The sequence below is a fragment of the Echinops telfairi genome, unplaced genomic scaffold, assembly GCF_000313985.2.
Source record: "Echinops telfairi isolate 266 unplaced genomic scaffold, ASM31398v2 ScPeMD7_17;HRSCAF=63, whole genome shotgun sequence".
NCBI classification, from domain to species: Eukaryota; Metazoa; Chordata; class Mammalia; order Afrosoricida; family Tenrecidae; genus Echinops; species Echinops telfairi.
The window spans coordinates 6364418-6384441 of record NW_022103914.1 but is presented as its reverse complement, the minus strand read 5'-3'; the positions used below and the strand labels follow the sequence as shown (position 1 = coordinate 6384441).

Genomic DNA, 20024 nt, shown 5'->3' with positions numbered 1-20024 from the left:
TTTTAAGATTCTGACCACAACTAATCAGTTAAAGATACTTACTACTTTAGCTTGGTCTTTTTTTGAAATATTTATGAAATATAACATTACTATTATTTTTCAACAGAGTATAGTCGTTTTGAAGCTAAAATACATGACTTGCGGGAGCAGATGATGAATAGTAGCATCAGTTCAGGGTCAGGTTCTCTTCGAACTAGCCAGAAGCGATCTCTCTACGTCAGGTAAATTATTTTATTCCTATATGGTAATCCTTAATTATTTATACAGGCAGTTTTTTGTTTGTATGTTTTTCAGAATTTCCATTATGAATTAATGTTTTACCATAGAAAAATACACTATAAATCAAGGAAATAATTTGTTTTATAGTTGGTTTTCTTTCAGCGTGCCTTTTATGAGTTCTATTACAATTTTACTTACGAAAGTTGCATTACCCCTTAAATCAGTGGTTTTCAACCTTTCTACTGCTGCGACCCTTTAATACAGTTCCTCATGTTGTGGTGACCCCTCCACACCATAAAATTATTTTCATTGCTACTTCATAAGTGTAATTTTGCTGCTGTTATGAATCGGGCGACTCCTGTGAAAGGGTCGTTCGATCCCTAAAGGGGTCACGACCCACAGATTGATAACCACTGTCTTAAATGATGATGTGATGAAAGATGACAATATGAAGCAGAAATTTTTATTTTAAATTGATGTTTTACTGAGTTTACTATAAGCTTTAATATGTGATGACATCCAATACATATGAACATGCTTCAAAAAATTTCTGGAAATATTTCATTATTCTCTCAATTCCATTTTTCCATAAGCTTTTGAAGCCCACTTTTATTTACCTATATGTTTTTCTAATAAAATATCTATATTGAAAATATTTAATTATACAACAATTTCCATAATAGCTGTGAGAGCTTGTGTAAATGATAGCTTAAAATGTAGAGAAAATGTTTTGAGAAACGATGTACAAATGCGCTTTACACAATTGATGTGTGTATGGATTGGGATAACAGTTGTATGAGCCCCAAATAAAATGATTTTTAAAAAAATGTAAATATCCTCAAATAATACCTATTCAGGAAATTTTTACATAAATATGTTGGATACTTGGGAGAAGGTAATGTTATCCTCTATTTCCTATTTTTAAATCCATGTTCCACTTTAATAATTCAGAACACCAGCTTTAGAAAAGGCTTTCTCTCTGTATGGGCTCTGGGGAAAGGTCCTTGTCTCCTTTTAACATCTGTAGGTTTGACATTCCATGGCGATCTCCATGTGTCTTTGGCATCAATTTTCCTGAGTTTAGAAGGTTCATAGTACAGGGACTCAAGCAGTGTGCTCCACTCCCGCGGTCTTTTTGTTGGTAGTAGTTGATCCCTCTCATCTCTGCTTGCTTGTTTAATCCCTTTTATATCTTGAGAGACAGTGATTTAATATATAATGTAACCCTGTGGGTTGTATTCTGCTTCATTAACATAATTCCCTTTAATCCTGCCTAATGCACATCATAGAAGTGTCTATAACACATAGGGTAATTACATTAGATCACAAAATGGATGATAGTCACATAATACTGAGAATCATGGCACAGCCAAGATGACACTGATTTTGAGGTATGGGGGAGGTGCACACTTCAATCTATGTTGTTACTGTTCTGTGCCAGCAAGTTGGTTCTGACTCATAGTCCCCCTATATACAACAAAGAAATGCTACCCAGTCCCACACCATGCTCAATTGTTGTGTTTCAGCCCATTGTTACAGCCACTGTGTCAATCCATCTTATTGAGAATCTTGCTTCTTTCACCGACTCTGTGCTTTACCAAGCACTAAGTCCAAAAGTTGGTCTCCCGTTAACAAGTCTACAGTGAGACAAAGTCTTGCCATCTTCCCTTCTAAAAAGCCTTATGACTATGCTTCCACCAAGACAGATTTTTGTTGTTCTTTTGGCAATCCATGGTACTTTGAATATTCTTCACCAGGACTACAATTCAAATGCATTGATTTGACTTCCATCTTCCTTATTCAGTGTCGAATTTCCACATGCATATGAGGTGATTGAAAGTAACAGATGCTTGAGTCAGGTGCACCTTAGTCTTTAAAATGACATCTTTATTCTTCAATACTCTAAAGAGTGTTTATATAACAGATTTGCCCACTGTAGTACATCATTTGATTTCTTGATGGCTACTTGTATGAGCATTGATAGTGAATCCAAACAAAATGAAATCTTTGACAACTTCAATCTATTCTTCATATTTTATTATGTTGTCGCCCACATGGGAAGATTTGGGTTTTCTTTACATTGACTTATAATCCATCCTGAAGGTCCATGACCTTCATCAGTAAGTTGAGTCTTCTTGGCTTTCAACAAGCCAACGTTGTGTTATTTGCATATTGTAGGTTGTTAGTAACCCTTCTTCCAGTTTTCTCTTGTGTCTCAGCATTATCTTCCATGAAGGTCTAGACACTTCGAATGTGGTATTTCTCCATAACTCTTAGTCAAGAATCTGCCCTTTAGTTTATAGCACATTAAAATATGTTGTACAAGAAGCTAGTATTGATAAAGTATAGAAATGAAAATATTAACAAAAACATCACGCTTCTTTGACTTTTAAATATGAATTAAAAACCCACAGCAGTTTGGTTTCCTGGAGGGAGTCAAATCATGTTCCTTTGAAATGTTCTTTTAGATCATTGTCCTGTGTCCTTTGAGAAAATCTATCAAGAGTATCTCTTTGAAAGGTTCTGGGGAATTGGAGAGCCGATAAAAATATGTAGAAGAAAATGTTCTGAAATTAATTATGGTGATGATTGCATAACTCTTCTTAAAATGATTGAATGATTTAAAAAAGAGTATCCCTTGGGAATCACAAAATACAGGTACCACACATTCTGCACTGCCCTCTCTGCCTTGAATTTAACATGCCCAGCAACTCTTAGTGAAAGCCACTGTTCTGATTGGACCCTTTACATTTGAAGGCATGCTAATGAGAATAATACAGCTGTAGTATTGTGAGAGTTTGCAACTATCCACTGAACATAGCAACATATTTAAGCATGTTTGGTTTGGAATTTGTGTACATATGAACTAAAATCCTCATAGCAATACATTTTGACTTGCCCTTAAATATAATAAATACATCTAGAGCAACAGGAAAAGTGTGTAGGTTTTTTTAAACTCTCATTTTTCTTAATACTTACATTATTAATTTTTATAATACTTAATATATTCAATTGCCTTTTATATTGTTTGTAATTTATTAAAGACTTCAAAAGGCATAAAAATTGAAACATATTAGGCTATACTTGGTTTAGTACTTTTGATGAGTTACCTTCATTTTTTAGTACTTTTTATGTTTAGAGAAGTAGTACTTGATCTTTTAAAGTCCTATCAACAGATTTATAAAGAAATATTACTCGCCTTTCAGCAACTCAGTTTTATTCTCTAATTTCCTGTCTGTTTCCCCTGGTCTTTACTTGTAGATTTCTAGTTTATCATTCCTTGGGTTTTTTGCTACTATGGTAAATGAGAACTCGTCTCTCATGTCAGTCTACTTATTCTGCCTCTTTATCTCTCAAACATTACTCTATCACCGTTTCTAAAATAAAATTAATTGTATCTACAATTATGTAAATTTGTAATATTAGTCAGTACTCAGTCAAGTATGACCCTATAAGTGCACTTCCTTTCTTCTGCCATACATTATTTTCCTATACGTGAGAGTCTCACATTTTCATTTAATTTTCCATGTACTTATTATTGATATATTCCTTTGTCTTCCAGTAGCTTATACAGAGTTTTTTACATAGTGAACCATGATAAAAAGTATAGTCTTATCACACTAGCTAATCTATTACTTCAGTTTTGTTTTGTTTTTCCATCTTTCGGCTCAAGACTGGCTTGGTTGCTCTGTAGGCTTGTTGTATAGTTCTCACAGGGGACTCTTAAGCATATTAGTCTATTTCCTAGTTGTCACTTGTTATCCTTTTTCTGTTCGCTTTCATTTTGCTAGAGCATAATCTACAGTGGATTCCTGAGAAAAGCGGGTAGGGAGGAACCCTTTTAGCCTTATAATGTCGGAGAATAGCGTTCTGCCTTCTGCTTGGTGGAGAAATTAGTGTGATATGTGGTACAACTTAAGTTGGGATTTGCTTTTCTTTGCCTTTGTTCTTGCCCGTCAATAATACAGTGTTAGTACTTACTCAAAAAATTAATTTATGATAATAAAATACTAAAAAATCATTTTTTCTCTTCTGAATTTCTCTTGCCTTTTTATCTTTGTCATCTTTATCTCTTCACCATATCTACTTCATTGCCTTTTCAAATATTTGATAAATGACCAACTATATCAAGCCTTGGTATTATAATTTTCCAGTAGAAAGGAAATTTACTTAGAATTCAGAATTTACTAGTCAGAGATGAAGTGATTTATATCACTTTAAATGATTTTTAACTGTAGAATTTTTTCTTTAGTAAAACTATATTTTAATATATATTTAAGTGAGCCTTCTCGCTTTTGATATGCGCTTCCTTCACACCATTAGTGTGTACTGTAAGAAACTTGAACAAAAACATTTGAAGACCACTAGAATTATTTTATTTCGTTCTCAAATAATTTCACTTCTCCTCAGTTTGACTTTAAGGCAGTGTATTAGGCTAGGTTGCTAGAGAAACAAAACCAGTGACACTTATCTATGTATAAGAAAGAACATTATATCGAGAAGTTATTTTCTATCTAGAAGGCGTCCCATCCCAGTCCAACTTGAGTCCATGGGCCAGATGCTAGTCAGAGCCCTCTTCAGACTTACATAGCTGGAGGTCAGTGATGCAAAGTTGTGAAGCAGAGAGATGATAAGCCAGTGAGTCAAGTTGAATCCAAGGTGGGTGGGAACATGGCAACATTCCAGAGCTCCAGGTAAACTTCCAGGGACATGGCCCACACGAGGCCACCCTTAGAGGCAGACACGAGAGTCCCAGCCAACAGGAATGTAAAGGGCCAGAAAGGAAGAAGTTCTCACTGTCTTTCTTATAGTAAAGACCATACCCCAAAGATAAGGTGACCAGATTTTAACATTGGCAAAGCGGAACACCATTGGTAAAACTCATATTCTGGCGAAATAGCCACATGGCAGCCGAAAACCGTATACCCAAGCTTGTCGTGCATTCTATCCAAAAATCAGGATGTCGGGTCACCTTACCCAAAGAGGCATCATCAGGCTGTGACCTGATTAATAGGTTGAGCTCCATGCCTACACTTTTACACAGGGTGAAGTTGACATAAAATCTTAACTGCCTCACAGAAATAGACTCTTAAATGGTGAGTAGCATGGAAAAAAGTACGATTTGCATCTTAATTGCTAGTTGCTGTGTTAGAAGATTGATAAATGCAACTTCTAGGAGTTTTTCCACTATTGAGCGCTTTTCTGAACTGAAGAACGTTTAACTTGTTTAAGTAGTATATATTAATTGCTAAGACACATTCTATTTTTAACAAATTTTAATATATTCCCATAAACAGCAATTCCCATATTAAACTCATATAGAGTCATTGTTCCAAAATGATTGACAGCCGATAAAGTCATTGTAGTTAGTTTTCATTGTTATTGGCTCTGAAAATTCTATTAAATCTACTTTTGTGAACAAATGGAGAGAAATAATTAGCTGGCAGATAATTAATTAGATTTACCAGGGAATTTGTTTTCCCATGCATGGCTAGTCATAGCAAAGAAAAGGGTTTCTCTTAATATTTATTTTTTATGTATTAATCTTAGAGCAATTATCTAGATTTTTTGAGTAAAATGCCATTATTATTGTTCTCTTAAAAGTGAAGCAATAAGGTCATAGTAATCCAGTAACAAAAATAATGTTACTTTTGCTATTTTCTCTCATTCTCCTCTTGTATACAGCTCAAAATTGAACTTGATGTTACTTTGTCTGCCCTACTCTCTTAGCTTAATAATCTATATTATATATATCTAGAATCTTATCTTTACTTACTATCATCTAATACCATTGTAAATAATAATTGTAGATTTTTATTCTTCTGAATCTAGAGCGCTTTTTGATTATGACAAGACTAAAGACAGTGGACTTCCCAGTCAGGGATTGAACTTCAAATTTGGAGACATCCTCCATGTTATTAATGCTTCTGATGATGAATGGTGGCAAGCCAGACAGGTTACATCAGACGGAGAGAGTGATGAAGTTGGAGTGATTCCCAGTAAACGAAGGTAAATCTCTAAGTCTTTTATAGTCTTTCCATTTGACATTTGGGCAACATCAGCAAATAATTGCTGTTCTTTAAGGAGTCCTGATGGCACAGCAGTTACCTTTAAAGGGTTAAAGTCTCAGACTCACGGGGCATTTCTACCCTGTTGTCTATAGGATTGTTGCAGACATTTCCTTCATTGTGCATAAGGTCAGGTTGCCATGAATCAGGAACTAATCTCACAGCTGCTAACAACCACCAAGATTCATATAAGAATTTTAAGGTTATGATTATGGTTGTGGAAGAAAGATGAGGCTTTCTATTCCCTTACGGAAACCCACAGGGACAGCTCTGCCCGGCCCTGTAGGGGCGCCATGAGTCAGAATTGACTCGATAGCAATGTGTTGGTTGGTTAGTGTATTATTGTTGATTAGATCCAGATATTTGACCAGATCCAGATATTTAACTGTATCCAATTTTGATAGCAAATCTTTAAGCACTGCAGCCCTCAGTATAACTTCTTGTCTGGAATAGAACATGAGCCCTAATGGTGTAGTGATGTACATCTTGGGCTTCTAGCTTCAAGGAGAAAGGAATAGAACATGGACTACTTTAAATTCAGAAAGACTTCTTATTTAGTCCATAAAAAAAATCCCACATCTTAAAGATCAGGTCAGAGCTCATAAAAATCACTTTCTCATTTGAACCATATATGAACTTTGTATGTCTGCAACATGAGAAATGCTGCTAATTTTTTTTCTTAACTTTTTCTTTAGTGGAAAGGAAGGTTATGTTTGTAAGTTATTTAACTATTAATTGAAGATAATGATTAGAAAACAGAGTCACTTGGAGTTATAAATGCTCACTAAACACTAGGTTTATGGTTCCCTCAATAAGTGTGTAGGCAAAATTATATGTTATTCATATATGAGCCCCCAGAATTGCTCTTGAGCAGTGAAAAATGTTGCCTATAAATCCATGAATACTAAGGGTCTTTCATACGCATAGTAATACTATACAGCTAGATAATAAGAGAAAAAATTAAATGCATTCATTCATAGTCTGTTTTAGCAGATTTTTCTACTTTGTGCTAAAATAATTACCATGTTGAAATCTTAAGATATATGTCAAAATAATGTAAGGGTGACATCCAACCTCCTCTGACTTCACAAGAGGAGTGTAGCAGGATCACCATCATCAGTATCAACCTTCTGAGACCGACTACAATGAGGTAGAGTCAGGCATGCCACCACCTGCCGACCTTTTTCCAATTATGACTGAACCATCTCTTCCATAACACTCACTACTTCTATGCTGGGTTTGAGCATTCATTGCAGTGGTCATACAAAACATACTCACAAGAGTTTATTAGGAGATAAGTTAAAATTCAGGATCAGGAGAAACTCTGGATACAGTTCTTGGGTCAGGATAGCCTCTTCTCAGTCTTGCATACAGGCAGGCCTCTCCCTGGCCCCAGACCTCTCAGCCCCTCAGACTTATAGCCACCCCAGCCTCTGCTCTGCTCAGTCAAGTGTTAAAGAGCTCTTTAACTCTGCCATTAAGTACCCAAAGGTACCCCACTTCACCAGTAAACCTTGTGGGGTGAGTTCTCACTCTATGGTCTTCTAGCTTAGTTTTTCAAGTACCTTGAGGCATTCTACTTCACCAGCAAGGCTCGTGACTGACAGAACTTAACTTTCTTACTCCATGGGCCAGGAAGGCCCACTGCACTATCTACCCATGTTGCCAGTATTTCTCTGATGCTTTTTCTCATGTCATTATATCTCTAATACTCTTGTGTTACAACTCTATTTCCTGGGCCTAATAAGTTCTCAGAGTCCTAGTGTTTAAGGACACACACTAGCTCTGTGATGGCTTATTTTCAACTTAGTGGAATGGCAAAACTGACTTTCCTTTTGTTACAAGAGTTCCATACATCTATTTATATGATCTCACAACATACCATACACTTTATTTGCATTATTAGCAAACTGTCCAGTTCCCTTGGTGGGCCACAAACACCCACCCAGTCATTTGGTGGGAGCAATAAGGACTATGGCTAGAAGGACCATATTAAATAATTCACTATTTTACTGTATTAAAATTAGTGTTACAATATTAAATTGGTGTTACAGTCCACATGAAACATTTGTTTCACTATAGTTTTGTTTGCTTGTGTGCTTATTTTGATTGAAAAAAGTGAACACACTTTAGAAATCAAAAGAATGGGGGGGGCGGCTTAATAGTTACCACAGTCAACTACATTGCATGGTAGCCCATCTGTGTCAGAGTAGAAGTGTGCTCTATGTGGTTTTCCGTGACTGCTTTGTTTTAGAAATAGATGATCAGAACCTTTTTCCCAAGGTACCTCTGGGTGAGCCTCAATCTCCAGTATTTAGCTCATGGCCAAGGATGTGTTAACATTTGCATCACCCAGAGACTCCAGGGTGCTGTAAACCAGATCATCAGCTTTTAAAAAACAAAAATACTTCAAAAATTTTAATTCTATAACTATTTTATTATAGAACTAGTTGCTAGTTTGTATATTTATACATATATATCATTGAAGTTAAGCTTGACTTTGCTTCAATCCCCCACCTTTTTTATTTTTAAAACTTTCAGGTGTATAGAAAAATGACAAAAAATTAGCAAGAATAGTGCCACCCACATAACCTTCACCTGTTTTCAACAGTTGTTAACATTTTGCCGCATTTAATTTCTTTCTCATGAGCTGAATTTTTAGTATATGTGAATCTACTGCATATATCCGAGTATAAGCTGACCCGAATATCAGCGGAGACACCAAACTGTACCACAAAAACTGCATTAAAAATGTGCTGGAAAACTCAGCTTATACACGAGTATATACGGTATTTGTTCTTTGCTACCTGAATGTGTTTTTGTTTTGTTTTGTTTTGTTTTTAAGGAGCAAAAAGAAAATTGGATATTGCTAAACTCAAAAACAGTGCCTTATGTAGTTTCAGTATATATGTGGAATTAATTTACATATAAAAACACACATAAGGGGACTTTAAAAAGTTTGTGGGAAAATGGGATTAAAAGATCCTGGATTTTTACCTCTAGTTCTTTCATGCTTCCTCCCCCCACTATCATGACCCCAGTTGGTACAGATAAGAGCTCTCAACACGTGGAATCCAGGACAGGTAAACTCCTCAGGAACAATAATAGGAGTAATGATACCATGAGGATAGGGTGAAGGTGGGAGAGAGAGGGAACCAATTGCTATGATCAGTATATAACACCTTCTGCCCTCGCCTGCTCCCATGGGAATGAGCATCAGAAACATTGGTGAAGGGAGACAGCAGAAGGTATAAGATATGAAGATAATAATAATTTATAATTTATCAATGCTTCACAGGGGTGGGAAGCTTAGGGAGGGAGGGAAAAAAAGAGGAGGTGATACCAAGGGCTCAAGAAAATGTTTTGAAATTGATGGTGGCAACATATGTACCAATGTGATTAATAAAACTGATGTATGGATTGTTAAAAGAGCTGTAAGATCCCCCAATAGAATGATTAATTTAAATAAATAAGTAAGATACTGGGATTTTTCCTTAAGCTTTTCAAGCTTCCTTGCATATTACTATTGAACCCTATATTTCATTTCTCAAAAATTCTATTTAATTTTCAGGTGCAAACTTAATTGGTTCCTAAAGGTGTTAGAATGCAAAAATGTTTAGTATAAGGTATTAGTCCTGGTCATTTCCAGTAAGACATCTATATATGTTTGATATACTTTAAAAAGTTATAATCTGTACTTTAACAGGGTTGAGAAGAAAGAACGAGCCCGATTAAAAACAGTGAAATTCAATTCTAAAACAAGAGATAAAGGGGTGAGTATATAAAATCTCTTATCTGGAAATTAATGTTTGGGCACGAGATTTTTTTTCATAGTTCTTAGTTGAGACATATTATTATTGAAGTGAGGATTTTCTTAAATTTACTTAAAACAACTCTTTCTTGGTGCCTTGCAATAACAGACGTTGCGTTAAGCATTTTAAACCACCTGCTTCACAGATCTTTGCAAATTATCAGAACAGCCATTTGATATATTCTTAGTTACCTATTTTTGGTCAAGGTTACATTTGTAGTCGATTAATTCCGTCTTTATTCAGATGTTCGGTTACCAGTTATTAATCATGATAGTTAATTTAACAATGAATTTTCTGACCCTAAAAAGTTAACCTAATTCATAACATACATGTGTATAAGTTGTTGCAAGTAAATTCATGAAAATTTTCTTTATGCTTTATAAAATTTGGACAAGTTTTAAATTATTCAATCAATATAATTTTTATTTGGAGAGGAGTAAGGAGAGGGAGGGGCAGTTGAGAGAAGCAGGTGTATAAATTGTCAAGAAATCTATCAAAATTCTTTAATATATATTTTAGACGTGTTAGTTTTAAATTAAATTGTCATGGATCTAAAAATTTTGAAGTATCAGTAGACAAAAAAGATAATTCAGTGTTTCGTCTTGTACCATGTGCATATATTCTAGTTAGCCTGAATTTACTGCAATAGAATATTTTAGCAATAAGCATATATAAAGACCTGAACATATATTTTGTTGAAATGCTATTCACAATAATGGTATTTGTTCGGAGGAGTATATTTTTATTACAAGTCTTTTAATCACGTTAAGTTGGCAAATTAACTCTACTCTTTGTACATATCTGATATCACTAAGTATTTAAATTAAAGCCTTAGAATCTGAATGCTAAAAATAAGATGCTTGATTAGAGAAATTAAATCTGAGTAATGAATTTGTATAATATAATTAATTCAAAATGATAATTTCTTTTAAAAATAATTGTAGCTTTTTAAAAATTACAAAATAAAATATAGTATTTAAAACAGAATCTTGATTGGAGAAATAATTCCAAGTTAAACGCTCAGAATTTGGAATATGCACAGTGCTTCTTGTGCTTGTTTTGTGTAGGCCTTTAAAAATAATTGAGCAAACTATCGCTGTCAATAAAATGAAAAGAAGGTTGCATGTTATAACTTTTCTTTAATACCTAAGAAGTTAACTGAATTAACGACATATTTAAATCTTAAAGTCTTGTTTTTTGACTGTAATCAACTATTTATACAGTCACTGTGTTCTAACACAGCACCCAAAGTATGCATGATCCTTAGTGGGGTAAAAATACGCTTGCCATTGATATAGGACTGCATTTCTTTCTGAAATACCATTTCCCTTCTGCTTTTCTTTATCTGGTAGTTTGTGGACTTGACTTCTACCGCAAACTTACATTTCATTTTCTCATTAATTTTTAACATTTGACTACTTTGAAATGCTAACGTGAACTTACATATTTTGATATTTAATCTTTGTATCATGAATTTGTGATCATTTATCAGTATATTTATTACACTGTGTCTGTCTTGCAATACTGCATTGTGACAAGAAGTAATTAAATATACGTTTGGGGTTTGTTTGTTTTTTTAACATATCTAGAAACTGAAGGTAGCATGGCTCCTCAGTTTGTGTTTTTAACTTAGTTGCTTTTGCTATTTTCACTTTCAATAATTCTTCACCTGGAAGATGTTAAGTATAATACAATTAATACATTTCTTAACTAACAAGCAGTTCTTTCTGTCGCTCCTACATTATGATATCTTTATGATATCTCATTTTGGCTAACTTCAAAGATTTCAAAACTCAAAACATTTAAAACTGTTTCTTTTGGTTGTTTGGTGTGAAACTGACTCTGACCACTTACATGCAGTAGGAGGGGTAAATATCTCTTATACAAAGTTAACAATTTTATCCGATACCATGATGTTTATCACATAATTTTTAAAAACAGTGATCATCATGAATACAAAGACTCAGTTCATTCCTAAAGCAGATTACCATAAAATTTTCTCTAATGAAAGTCATATTCTTCTCTTTTCACTTTCTAAAATTTGGGTCCAAGCAAAATTTTCTGTTGAAATAATGCTACTTGACATTTTATGAAACAATCATATGTCTAAATTACTCCACAGTTTGTTTTTTTCCCCCGTCAACTGAATTTTGTAATTTTGCTTGGAGTTCTTGTTTATCTAGTTCCCTCAAGCCTTAAAATTTTAAGATTGAAATCAAGAGATTCTTTCTGCTTAACTAGTGAACTATAATTTTTTTAATCCTGAATTATTGATGTGAAAAAGTAAAAATAGATTTAGTTTTGTTTTTAAAAGATCATTGCCAAAATTTTTTAAATGTCATTGAATTTGAACTTGAAGTCAACTTAGGATCACATGCTGTAAAATATGGGCACACCTGAAATACACCGTATAATATATTTTGTATCAAAGTAGTAATAAAATGTTCCAAAATAGTATGATGTGAATAAATGAAAAAAGTCAAATCACATTGCTTTTATGTCATTTCCTCATCCAGAAAAATAATAATAATAATTCCCAGTGTTTCTGGCAGGTTAGATCTTTTCATTCAAGACTTAAGTCCCTTTGACAGAGAAGAATTAAAATGGAAGCTATTCTCTTTAATAGTTTCATCATTTTTGGGGTTTCATATTCTTAAATCTGTGTATACACAAATAGGACAGTCAAAAGGGAAGAAACTTGTGTCCAACATCTGTGCAGTTAAAGAACATCAAATCAATTGTCTACTTCATACAGCAATTATTGTAAACTATTAGAATCTGCCTTTGTGGCTTCTATGAACATCAAACTTTTTATTCTCTATCTAGAGACATGATACCATTGGATACAAAACTCCAAAACCAAACTCACTACTATAAAATCAAGTCAATTCTGACTTGCATCAATCCTACAGGGCAGAGTAGAACTGCCGTGGGTTTCTGAAGCTATAAATCTTTGTCTCGTAGAGTGGCTGGTGGTCTTGAAGTGCAGACCTTCCAGTTAGCAGCCTTATGCATAATCTGTTACACCACCAGGGTTCCTTAATGGCTATAAGGAGATGGCTGTATCAGGCACAGAAATGCAGTGGCACTAACAGACAGATACTCAGTTGTGGTTGTGGGTGCATTCAGCTTGTCCAGGAGAGTCCTGACTTCTGTGTCTTAGCTTAGCTAGCATTGATAAATCTATTGCTGACTCCCAGTTTTCTTCTCATTTTTTCATTTATGCTATAAACATATAGTTACATGTTTTTCATGAATCAGATTGTTTTTAAATATTCAGCACTGGTAATTTTCTCATAATTGTGTTATTTTCTTTATTAATGGTGGCTTTTTTGCTAATTTATTAGACCCACATGCAAAAGGGAAAGAATTGTGCAAATCAAATGAAAATGAAGATTGCTACTCAACGTATAAAATAAATCTTGAGCAGCTGGAGAAACATTTAAAATAGCTTTTCCTATAGAGTACCTGATGGTGGTGTGGTTACACATTGGGCTTCTAACCAGAAAGTTGTCACTAGCCACTCTTCAAGAGTGGGCTTTCTCCTGCTGTAAAGAGTTAGCAGTCTGCGAAACCCACAGGGCAGTTCTACCCTATCCCATAGGATCACTTGGTGTCAGTGTCCACTCGATGGCAGTGAGTGTAGAATACTTCATACCTAAATATTTTTAGGTATGTTAACATGGTGTACACATTACAGCAATTACAAGTCATATTTACCTACATACATATGCCTTTTGTCAAGTAGCAGTCAGCCCTTATTTTGGGGTATAACTTATACTCTTTAACAATAAATATTTTCCATTGTAAAATGTTAGAGACGTTTATACAAAAATGAAAAATTCACTTTACACATGATTAAAGTAAAATTCACATGTATAAACTGCACACTGTGGTCACAGGAGTCAGCTTCCGCAGAGCTGCTAGACTGGGCCTTTGTACACAAAGACAGTAGACATCCCTTTGTTTTGCCCCTCCTTCTCTTCTTCAGCAGTCATTCAATGACAAGCGTAAAAAGAACCTCTTTACCCGAAAATTTCCCTTCTACAAGAACAAGGACCAGAGTGAGCAGGAAACAAGTGATGCTGACCGTAAGTATGTGGATCCAGTGATGCATACTGAAAATGAATGTAGAGGGACCTACTGCCCTGCAGTTGGTTGTTACCATGGAGACAGTTTCAAGAGCTGCAACAGGTTACTGATTCTCTTAACAAGGGATAACCTGAAAGGCATGAATTAATTTGTATGACACTCTTAACTATTTCTGGCACCTTAGAAATTCTTAAGGTAGACAGTACTTTTAAGTTATGTGTTTAAAATAGAACTCTTTGATGTGAAGACTCATGAGAAATGATTGACATTAACCCTCTCAAGGAATATCTTAGAGAGTACAGACATGGACACCTGAGAAACTGCTTATAATTTCTAGGTATAGCATTGCCTTCTTTTGATACTAGATCATCTGGAATCATTCCATTATATCCTATTTTTTTCACTCTGAATTTACTCTAAAATAGCAACAAATAGTTTCAAATTTGACTTATCTACCATAATCAGCCTATATAATAAAAGGAAACTCATTCTTGTGACAGATTACATTAGCTACTAGCTTATTTTGAACTTTCAGAAATATACAAAAACATTCTTAAGATGTGTGCACCTGCAATGGTCTTGGAACTGTCTCTTATTGTAGCAACAATTTTATATATTACTGACAATTATTTTCTTTGATTATCTTTTTATTGCTTGCTCTCTGGGGACTACTCTCTACAGGAGATCCCTGACGACATGGGATCAAAAGGCCTGAGTAAGTGATCAAAATACTCCCAAGTTATTTTCAACCTCCATCTACAGACCTACATTTTTCAGACACATTTTGAGATTCATAGTAGTGCTCCTCTGTGATGAGAAGGTGTCTGATTTAGATTGCTTTTAGACTTTTTATGTTAATAACATGCTTGGGATTTTTATTTCTATAGTGCACACCTTTTGTTTTCCTTCTCCATTTTTCACGTCACATGAAAAATCCTTTTCATAATCACGTTTTCCCTTTTGTAATTTTTATGACTTTTACTTTCACCAGGAATGTTTTTAATATAAAAAGTTTAAATAGTATTTTTTAAATAATACTATATACATGCAAAAAATGTTCAATTGGGAAATGTGACATATATGTGATACACGCACATACATATATTACAGCAATAAAATGGTGTGTTCTGCCCTTGTTGAAATATAGAAAATATGCATCCTTACAGTTTTATGTCCATCCCATTTTTGTTATTGTTAAAATCACATTAATTCTGTGTTAGCAAAGTTGCTATAATGGGAAAGTAGGAAACACAGTACATCTTAAATATGAGACAAAAATTTTAGTAGCAGTCTATTTAGGGGAGGAAAATGTTTTTCTCTTTCCTTAAGGAGGTTATAGGTTATAAGACAAATGATAAGAAATATCCTGTATTTTTTTCTCTTAATCAAAATAACTGGTTTTTTATTTTTGTTTTTCATGTTTAATTTTCCATTTTGTATATACTCTTCATATAAAGCTTCGTCCAGAGGAGGCATTAAAAAAAAAGTTATCATGAATGAATGAAGCAAAAAGTCATTTAGTTAACAAGACTTAAAATTTGAGTTCTTTCAGATTGCTCAGATGTGACCCCTTACCAAATATGCTGGCTGAAATCATAAAGAACTTTTGCTGGGTTATTTTAGGTGACAGTGACTCATGGAAGCCGTCTTATTAGGCTAAACTTTTTTCTGAATGGTTCTTTCTATTTTGATTTCATACATTTTAAGAACATTTTTTTGTAACTTATAGATCATTAACAGTATACCTAATATTTTGCTAACTTTATACAGAAATTTTAATCTAAGCATAGATACTTGACTCATGTTTCAATTTCGAGGATGAAAGGTTTGTATTAGATTGCAGTCTATGTGGTCTATGTAAAATCATTTTTTTAGACACACTTTGTTATTTTTATGTGTGCTTCTTTTAAGATTTGATGGAGATCATTAACTTCCCATTACTGGTGATGCCTCTTTTAAAAAAAAAAAAAAAAATCTCTTATATTTGGGGAAAATTATCAGTGAAAACCTTTAAAACTAAAAAAAAAATGTAACAGATTTTAAATGCTGTAGAATTCATTTTGAGATTGACAACATATATCAGAGGTTGCGTGGATCAGCAAATGGAGCTACAATCTTTATTATCAGTTGATGAGAGCTATGAAAATCTTGTTTTAAAAGGAACTAAATGAAGCATTCTTGTTTTATGTATAACCTATTGCTATTGTTATGATGGATAAGTATACCTTGGACACACTGTGTTTTTACCTCTGATTGTTTGAAAACAGAAACAATATTAGAAATTATAACTGATTACCAAACGATGCCATTCTTGTTAAGGTTTTATATTTCTGAACAGTGAGCTAACAATCCTTGCGTTACACCTATCTTCATCTCCCAAGGACGTAAAGAATCTATTCACCTAATTACTTAATGATCAGATCAAGACTATTGAAAAGTGTTGAGAGAGAGAGAGAAATGTCCATTAGGTTCTAACTTGGGTTATAAGGAGGTTATCGTGCAAAACAGAAGATTCACAGTGGTCAGGGGGCCCGTTATACTATAGAAAATGCTGAGAAAGGTGATCAAGGATATTTTTTGAAGCCTCCATTATCCCTGTTATAAAATTCAGAATTTACTTAGTTTGTAAAATCATGTGTTATTCATAATGGGAAAATAAATATAAACTGACAGGTGCCTTGATGGCACTGTCAGATAAGCAGTGGATTGCTAGCTGAAAGGGAGAGAAAGATGAGGCTGTCTGCCCTTGTAAAGATTGACCGCCTTGGATACCCTGTAAAGGGCTGCTGTGAGTCAGAATCCGTCCTGTTGCCGTCAGTTTTGGCTTTATTCTACAGAGTCAAAATAAATAAATTGCTTTATTGACAATAAAGGAAGCAATGTGATCATTGCTAGATTTTGAATAACAGAGAACTAATTAGTGTAGGATGGCATTTTGGGAGGATGCAACTAAATCACTATGGTGTGAAAAGCAAAAAATAGATAGAAACCTGTGCTGATCTGAAGCAATTTCTAGAAAGCTCAAGGTTGGAGAGAAAAGCAACTGAATAAAATTATTTTATCAGAGACTAAAAGGAAATGAAACCCTAACATATAGTTCCAAAGTTTGTGTGTGTCATTTGTCAATGTTTACAGCTTTATGTTTCCTGGAATATCTCAAACATTTCTTCGGGTACATGTTGTCAAGTGCTGTCGACTTGGTTCCAAATCATAGCAGCCCTATGTACAACAGAACCAAACACTGCCCAATCATGTGCCAACTCTTCTTGTGTTTCAGCCCATCCTCGCAGCCACCACAGGAATCCATCTTCCCAGGGGTCTTCCTTTTTCATGGCCCTCTACCAAACATGGTGTGCTTTTCCATGGACTGGTCTCCCCTAACAACAGGTCCAAACTGTGTGAGATGAGATCTCTATCCTTGCCTCTACAGAGCATTCTGGTGGTACTTCTTCCAAGACAGATTTGTTCTTTCGGCATTTCAGTATTCTCCAGCACTACGATTGTATCCGTTCTTTTCTGGTCCCCATCATCCAGCTCTCGCATGCATATTAGACAATTACTGTTGCACACCTTTGCTGTCAAAGTAACTTCCTTGCCTTCCAACACTTTAAAGAGGTCTTGCACAGCATATTTATCCAATGCAATTGTCATTTGATCTTTTGACTGCTGCTCCCATGAGCATTGATTGTGGATCCAGGCAGGACAAAATCCTCTACAAATTTCATCCTTTTTCAGTGTATTCTGATGTTACCTACTGGTTCAGTTGTAAGGATTTTGGTTTTCTGTATATTGAGTTGTAGTCCATATTGAAGGCTGTATTCCTTGATGCTCATTAGCAAGAACTTCAAGCCCTCCTCACATTCCGGAAGCAAGGTTATGTCATCTGCATATCGCAGGTTGTTAATAAGCCTTCTTCCCATTCTGATGCCGCATTCTTCTTCACATAAGCCAGCTTCTTTGATTATTTGCTCAATTTTGTTTATTTCTTATATCTATATAAATATATATATATAATTTTTTTCTTTTAAATTTCAGGTATGCTAAGTGTTTTCTTCCATTTTGGTTTTCTAACTCCAGGTCTTTGCACATTTGTTTATAATATTTTACTTTGTCTTCTTGAGCTGACCTTTGAACTTTTCTGTTCAGCTCTTTAACTATCATTTCTTCCACGTGCATTAGCTACACTGTAATTAAGTGCAAGTTTCAGAGTCTCTTCTGACATCCACACTGACTTTTTCTTTCTTTCCTGCCTTTTTAATGATCTTTTGCATTCTTCATATAAAATATTCTTGATGTCATCCCACAGCTCTTTTGGTCTTCTGTCACTAGTGTTCAGTGCAGCACATCTGTTCTTTAGATGTTCTCAACATTCAGGTACAAGAGACTCAAAGTCATATTTTGGCTCAGGGACTTGTTCTTATTTTCTTCAGTTTCATCCTCAACTTACACGTGGGCAGTTGACTGTCTGTTCCATAGTCAGCCTCTGGCTTGGCATGAGCTGCTGATACTTCGCTTCTCTCTCATCTCTCCCCACAGAGGTAGTTGACTTAAGTTTTGTGTATCCCATCTGGAGAAGTCCACGTGTGTTTCATATTGTTGGAACAGTGAAGAAGTCATTGGTCTTGCAGAATTCTGTAATGTGATCTCCAGCTTTATTTCTATCACCAAAGCCGTATTTTCCAACTACTGTTCCTTCCACTTTGTTTCTCACTTTTTCATTCCAGTTGCCAATATTAACAATGCATCTTGATTACATCAATTTCAGACTAAAGACATTCATAGAATTCTTCAACCATCATCATTAGCTTTGATGGTAGTTGTACAAATTTGAATAATAGTTGTATTAATTGGATCTTTGTGAATTAGGATAGATATAATCTTATCACAAACAATCTTGTACTTCGAGATAGAACTTGAAATGACCTTTTGAACAATAAATACAAAGCCATTCCTTTGATTGTTTTATTCCCGGCATAGTAAACCATATGATTTTTTTTTAATTCAAAGTGGCCAATAACAGTCCATTTTAGCTCACAAATGCCTCAAATGCCCATTTTTATGCATTCTATTTCATTTTTGCAACTTCCAATTATCCTAGATTCATACTTCATACACTCCAAGCTCTGTTCTCATTTTGAGTAGTCCCCCATCAGCAAATGAAGGTCCTGAATGCACTGCTTCCATAGACTTTATCCGTGTCGTTGACAGACTCCAAGAAGGCAGCGCTTCTCAGTCATCTGTTGAGTGCCTTCCAGTCTGAGGGGTCTCCTCTTCTAGCATGGTCTCTGACAATGTTCTCCTTCTCTTTGTGGAGTTTTCAGTATTTGACAATGTTTTGATACTGTTCATAAAACTTTGAGTTCCCAATTCCTCAGAAATGGACGACCTGTTTCTTCATAGTCTGTTCTTAGTGTGGAAGCTCTGCTAAAACCTGTTCATTTTGGGTGGCCCTGAGGGCATTTAAAATATCAGTGACAAAGCTTCCAGCACCACAGTATATGACCACTGACAGACAAGTGGCGGTATATAGGTTTTCCTTTCTATTATTTCTGTACGTTCTCTGTTATCTTAAAGTCTTATTTAAGCAGAGGTGGATAGAGCTCTCGGAGCCATTATAGAGTAGGCTTTGGACAGCTAGCCATAGTGGTTCAAACCTCCCACCCCTTCCTTCCTCAGGAGAAAGATGAAGCTGCGCCCACCATAAAGGTTCACAGTGTGGGAGACCTACACAGGGGCGCGATTAGAATCACCTCTGGCAGTAGGTTTGGGTTTTTCCAGTTTGTTTGTTTCTTTAATATGCAGAGGTCTTAAATGCCAACTCAAGACTTTTTTT

At 34.9% G+C, this 20024-nt stretch overlaps 1 protein-coding gene across 14 annotated transcripts in view; it reads left to right on the top strand.

Annotated features, from left to right (window-relative positions):
- Window positions 1–20024, top strand: part of DLG1 (discs large MAGUK scaffold protein 1) — a 245648-nt gene that overhangs the window by 197205 nt on the left and 28419 nt on the right. For 6 of the 14 annotated variants that reach the window (XM_045287588.1, XM_045287594.1, XM_045287593.1 and 3 more), the window contains 4 exons: window positions 107–221; window positions 6052–6228; window positions 9994–10060; window positions 14091–14190. In XM_045287588.1, coding sequence (XP_045143523.1) covers window positions 107–221; window positions 6052–6228; window positions 9994–10060; window positions 14091–14190 — 459 coding nt within the window. Of the gene's footprint in view, window positions 1–106; window positions 222–6051; window positions 6229–9993; window positions 10061–14090; window positions 14191–14872; window positions 14907–20024 lie in introns of all 14 variants that reach the window. The other 8 variants (XM_045287595.1, XM_045287601.1, XM_045287599.1 and 5 more) reach the window with 2 other exon arrangements.